General features: G+C 36.4%; 1 protein-coding gene across 4 annotated transcripts in view; it reads right to left on the bottom strand.

Annotated features, from left to right (window-relative positions):
* LOC107605280 (dolichol-phosphate mannosyltransferase subunit 3) overlaps positions 2284-5490 on the bottom strand; it is a 5143-nt gene continuing 1936 nt past the window's right edge. Inside the window, exons 1-4 of one of the 4 annotated variants that reach the window (XM_016307107.2) lie at positions 5062-5484; positions 4676-4785; positions 3211-3318; positions 2284-2557 (exon numbers count right to left, since the gene is read on the bottom strand). In XM_016307107.2, coding sequence (XP_016162593.1) covers positions 2498-2557; positions 3211-3318; positions 4676-4777 — 270 coding nt within the window. In that variant the 5' untranslated portion in view covers positions 4778-4785; positions 5062-5484 and the 3' untranslated portion in view covers positions 2284-2497. Of the gene's footprint in view, positions 2558-3210; positions 3319-4675; positions 4803-5061; positions 5485-5490 lie in introns of those variants that run through there. The other 3 variants (XM_016307105.2, XM_021105023.1, XM_021105025.1) reach the window with 3 other exon arrangements.

Here is a 5490-nt window from a genome sequence, read left to right on the forward strand (position 1 = left end):
CCGTCCAAAAAGTCCAAAAAAATTATGTAACATGTCATGCTTTTTTTTAAATCTTAAAAAATGGGCTTGAAGTACGGAGGTGTTATATAGGAGCATGTCTACTGAGAATTTGTGTTCTTATCTCATTTCTTTTCTTTTTCATAAAATAATAAAAAAAAATATATATCTATATTTTTTTATTATTTTCATTCAAATTTCTCCTTTTGCATAATTGATTATGTCAAGGTTATTTTTTTCAAAATTCTTCTTTCTTATATCCGTCCAAAAAAATTATGTAACATGTCATGCTTTTTTTTAAATCTTAAAAAATGGGCTTGAAGTACGGAGGTGTTATATAGGAGCATGTCTACTGAGAATTTGTGTTCTTATCTCATTTCTTTTCTTTTTCATACTATCTCTAAAATAATATGGTGCATCGGTTGTAGACACAATGTTCTTGAAGGACATTCGAGCATGGTCTTACTAAGCACGCATGAGGGGTTACAATTAGGCCCAAAAAAAAAAAAAATAAAAGTCTATTCAAGAGATTCAGCTACTATATCTATTCGACTTCATAGAGATCGGATGGGACGATTGCAGTTCAGCTTTACTTATTTAGAGATGAGACCTCAACAACTTTCCTATAAAAAGGAAACAGTTATCCACCATTAAAGGTGGAACTACTCTAAAAAAATGGTTATCTACTCTACTATAAATACACGGACACTCTCACGTAAATTCAGACCCCAATCTATTAAAAAGTGGTTATCTACTCTATTATAAATACACGGACACTCTCACGTAAATTCAGACCCCAATCTATTAAAAACCTGCTTTGAACCTTTGGAACTTAAGTATCGGAGTCCCTTGCAGGTACCACCCCCACCTCCTCACAAGGAACTCGGACGACGGCACCTCGGTCTCGATACAAGTTAGACACCGTCACAGAAGGATACTGGATCTCACGTTTTGGCTAAAAACAATCCAGTTTCAGGTAACTCTCGGAATATTGACGCCGTTGCCGGAGACCTAGAAATCTACATCCAATCATAGCGGACTACCAGTTTAAAGGCTGACATACGGCCTCTGAATCTGAACCAGATCCTCACAATGACGATAGAGCAATCATGATACCTCTCCAACAAGAAAGAACGAGTGGTCTCCATGAAAAGGGAACATTAGGAAACCATCCTCCACGACGAATCCATTCAGAAATCCATCCACCTGAAGATGAAGAACCTCATCCCACGGAGATACTGAGACTCGTACATGGGCATTGTGGTAATATTTTCCACTTATCTGGAGATGAGACCTCAACAACTTTCCTATAAAAAGGAAACAATTATCCACCATTAAAGGTGGAACTACTCTAAAAAAGTGGTTATCTACTCTACTATAAATACACGGACACTCACGTAAATTTAGACCCCAATCTATTAAAAAGTGATTATCTACTCTATTATAAATACACTGACACTCTCACGTAAATTCAGACCCCAATCTATTAAAAACCTGCTTTGAACCTTTGAAACTTAAGTATCGGAGTCCCTTGCAGGTACCACCCCCTACCTCCTTACAAGGAACTCGGACGACGGCACCTCGGTCTCGATACAAGTCAGACATTGTCACAGAAAGATACTGGATCTCACGTCTTGGCTAAAAACAATCCAGTTTCAGGTAACCCTCGAAATATTGGCGCCGTTGCCGGAGACCTAGAAAACTACACCCAATCATAGCGGACGACCAGTTTAAAGGCTTACATACGGCCTCTGAATCTGAACCAGATCCTCACAATGACGATAGAGCAATCATGATACCTCTCCAACAAGAAAGAACGAGTGGTCCCCATGGAAAGGGAACATTAGGAAACCATCCTCCACGACGAATCCATTCAGAAATCCATCCACCTGAAGATGAAGAACCTCATCCCACGGAGATACTGAGACTCGTACATGGGCATCGCGGTTGATTAGAACAACTTGAGCAGGCGGCTGAACTACAACAAGAAACAGAAAAATTGGAGGAAAAACTGTCAAAATTAGAGGTCGACCTTCGAAGTCGGAACAATCGAATTGGTTGGGAGGAAAGTCTTCTTGGAGGAGAAGATCTATAAGTTGAAAAAATCATGTGATAGGGTTCTGATATGGAACCATCGTGCACATCGCACAACTTGTTGAACGAGCTTTCTTTTGTTACTTTTGAACAGAACATAACAATGTAATAAGGGCCTCTGTATTCACGAGGAATGTCGACAAAAAGCTTCTCTTCCCAATAGTCCGCTTTCATATTTCACTTTGAAAAGCCTTGGAAGAAACATTTTCATAAACATAGTCAGGATTCAAAATTTAATTACAAAAAAGATAAAAAGAAAAGTTTATCGAAGTAAAAAGAATTCCATGTACAGTAGTGCTAGTCCAAACATTTCCCGTTTTAGTATTTGCGTACATTGTTTGACAAAATTCTTTGCTACTCCCATTAAGTAATAGTTAGCAGCTAATTCTGAATCAACAAATTATTATCAGCTAGAGCTAACATCAACTCCTCTTTGCTTCAGATATTCCTTGGCCTCCACAATGTCCTAGATAGAAGCAACATTCTTAATCAACAAGCGCATTCATAATAACATTAACAATTGTAGGACTACTTAAAAAATCAGTTCTATTTGGAGACCAGAATTATATTCTAATCCTTCTGCCCCATGCTTAACATTCCCATAAGTAAAAGGATCAATACGTAGATGAAACGACAACAAAACACCAAAAACATTAGGACCATCAAAATTACATGGTTAATACCAAAACCAGTAAAGAATTGAAGTGAATTACATTGGAGCCCAAGATACAGAACAACCTGCGATACCTGAGGAAGGAATATTTGACATTTTTTGTGGTTCTATTTTCAAGTGAACTTCTTGGATAGGGTAGTTTAGCAAATCTGTTATTATTACTTCCTTTTATTATTTTTTTTATTTTCCTTTACAGTTGTTTTAACTTCATTTTTGGAAGGATCTCTTCTCCTCCAACAACCTTTTTAATCTCAACAATATCCAGTTTTACATTCTAAAAACAAACAAGAAAAGTATCCATGAAATGAAAACATTTTTCTATCCTGAAATTATTTCAATTCATACTCACATCCAAGCATATCTATATATATGACAGGCACTATGAAATGCACATGCCATGACTAATAATAGAAGACATCAATACCAACAGAAGGATAGAATGATACCTCTTGCAACAGCAGAGCTTCTTGAGGACAGGTTGGGAAATTCATCAGACCAACTCCAACCATTAACAGACCATAACATCCTAAAGACACAACAAAATAGACTGGTAGCTGTGCGGACAGAAATAAGGTATAGTCAGTATCATGCAAATTATCATTCTAAAATAATAATAACAATAATGACGAAAGTAAATTGCCAATGGTATTGGTTCAGTGGGAAAAGATTTAAGCTTTTTGCTTGTGGGCGAACAAATTAACAAGGTCTGTTGCATGCTATGTTGCATTGGTAAGGGAATGGTGCGGATTCGAGTACATACAAAAAACAATTTTTTTACAAAAGAGTGGAGTATTTACGCGTGAAAAAGGTGTAGCTAAAATTTAGGTCATATTTTATTGTTTGGCAAAACTTTTTAACTTGATCACACTATTGTCTTAGAATTTTCAAATTGAAAAGTGTTTCCAAATAGTAAGAAGTGTGACCTTAATTTTAGCTACACTTTTAAGGTGTTGCCAAAGTTTCATAGCCACCATGTATATATTAAATGATACAAAAATCTAGCTAATTTTATACAATGTAAAAACTAAAACTTTATATGATAAATGAAACACATACCAATTTTAACCTAAAAATAATATAGTGTATAGTGTTGCTCAAACTTTCATCTATAATTAGAAAGCTAAACTATCTATTGCTCGTGCAGCTGTAAAAAATGAATAAAACAAAAGCGCACAAGACACAAACTTAGTATTTAATACCGAAGATAGGGAGACTCGAACCCGCAACCTCTTAGGTGAGTATGGGGAGATTATGCCATTTGAGCTATAACTCGTTGGCAGAAAGCTAAACTACTTAAAATGCACTAAACTAAAATTCATATGATTTATAAAAGAGTTATCCTAATAATTTTTTCTTTCCAAGGTCTGCACTCTCTTGTATATATTTACCCACTCAATCTCGACTAACCACATATTTGCTAAATATAGGAAAATCCCAAACCATATTGCAGAAAATGGAGGGAAAAAAAGAGAAATAAACAAATTAAAATACTTTAAAAGGAAAAGCAAGAGGGTTTTATGGCGTTCAGCAGTGTGTGACTAGGAATGATCAGCTCAAGGCTGTCCGCAAGACACAGCAGAGATGACAAGTGGCAACTCACCATGGATCCACCACCTCTGAAACTGCTGATCAAGCTTGCTCACATCATCGTCGGGCAGCTGCTGTTTTGTTGCCATCGATGATTGGAGGACAAGAATGGTGGTGGGTAAGTGAGATCATGGTACCTAGAAGTGTTCGCGCGGACCAGAAGCGTATACATACCAGACTACCAGATACGGATACTTTGGCAATTTTGCCATACCAGTTGCAACACAGCTTGCATGTGACCCTTGCCCAAAATTTTCGGAAACCCAAAAAAGAAAACTAAAAAGATAAACAAAGAATCAAGCATATGATGACATAAGTACTTACCAGCCAAGTATGACTACGTGGAATTACAGATGATTGTAAGAGGCCAATCCATAATGCAGTGATGGCCACCACCAATGAGAAAATCTTCACAATGTGCTTCATTTATCAATCTGAAATTTGATAAAGTCTATAAATATTATCAAATGCTTATTACATAGGATATTATGAGGATGTTTGGATGCTCTCTTAGGTGGCTAAAGATAAAAACACAAAATTTCTGAGAGCTCCATTGCAACAAATATAAAGATAAAAATAAAAAATAAGACAAAACAAAAGAATCGAAGAACATCCCTCCAGTATCATGAATCCCGTTAATGGTGGTGGCAAGTGGCAAAAGGATAAATTAAGACAACAGATAGAAAAATAATGGAAGAGAACAATCTAACCAGATAGAGCTTGGAAAAGGCCTTGTCAAGTTGAAAACAAATGAAAGTTAATCTGCACCTATCGCTTATCAAATGTATTCAACTGCTAAAATGGATATATAGCCTAATCTGTGCATGCAATTGCAATTACAATTAACAAATAGGCACATAATAGTGCAGAACAATTTACTATCACCAGCTAAGGTAAAACAAGAATCAATAGTAACTAGAATCAGTAAGAGAAAAAGATCCTCTTGCACTACTTGATCAATATTAATTATTTTTCCACTTCCATCAGACGGGATCTCCATGAAATTCATTTCATTGTTTACAATGACTCAAAGCCCATGCGCAATTTTCCCAGCATCACTTGGAAGTTTAAGAGAGAGTGTTGCGCAGCCGTTTGAGAGAGAGGTTCAAAATTAGCAAGGTTCTAAAAGCCGAATCGGT

The sequence above is a fragment of the Arachis ipaensis genome, chromosome B06 (genome assembly GCF_000816755.2).
Source record: "Arachis ipaensis cultivar K30076 chromosome B06, Araip1.1, whole genome shotgun sequence".
Taxonomy (NCBI): domain Eukaryota; kingdom Viridiplantae; phylum Streptophyta; class Magnoliopsida; order Fabales; family Fabaceae; genus Arachis; species Arachis ipaensis.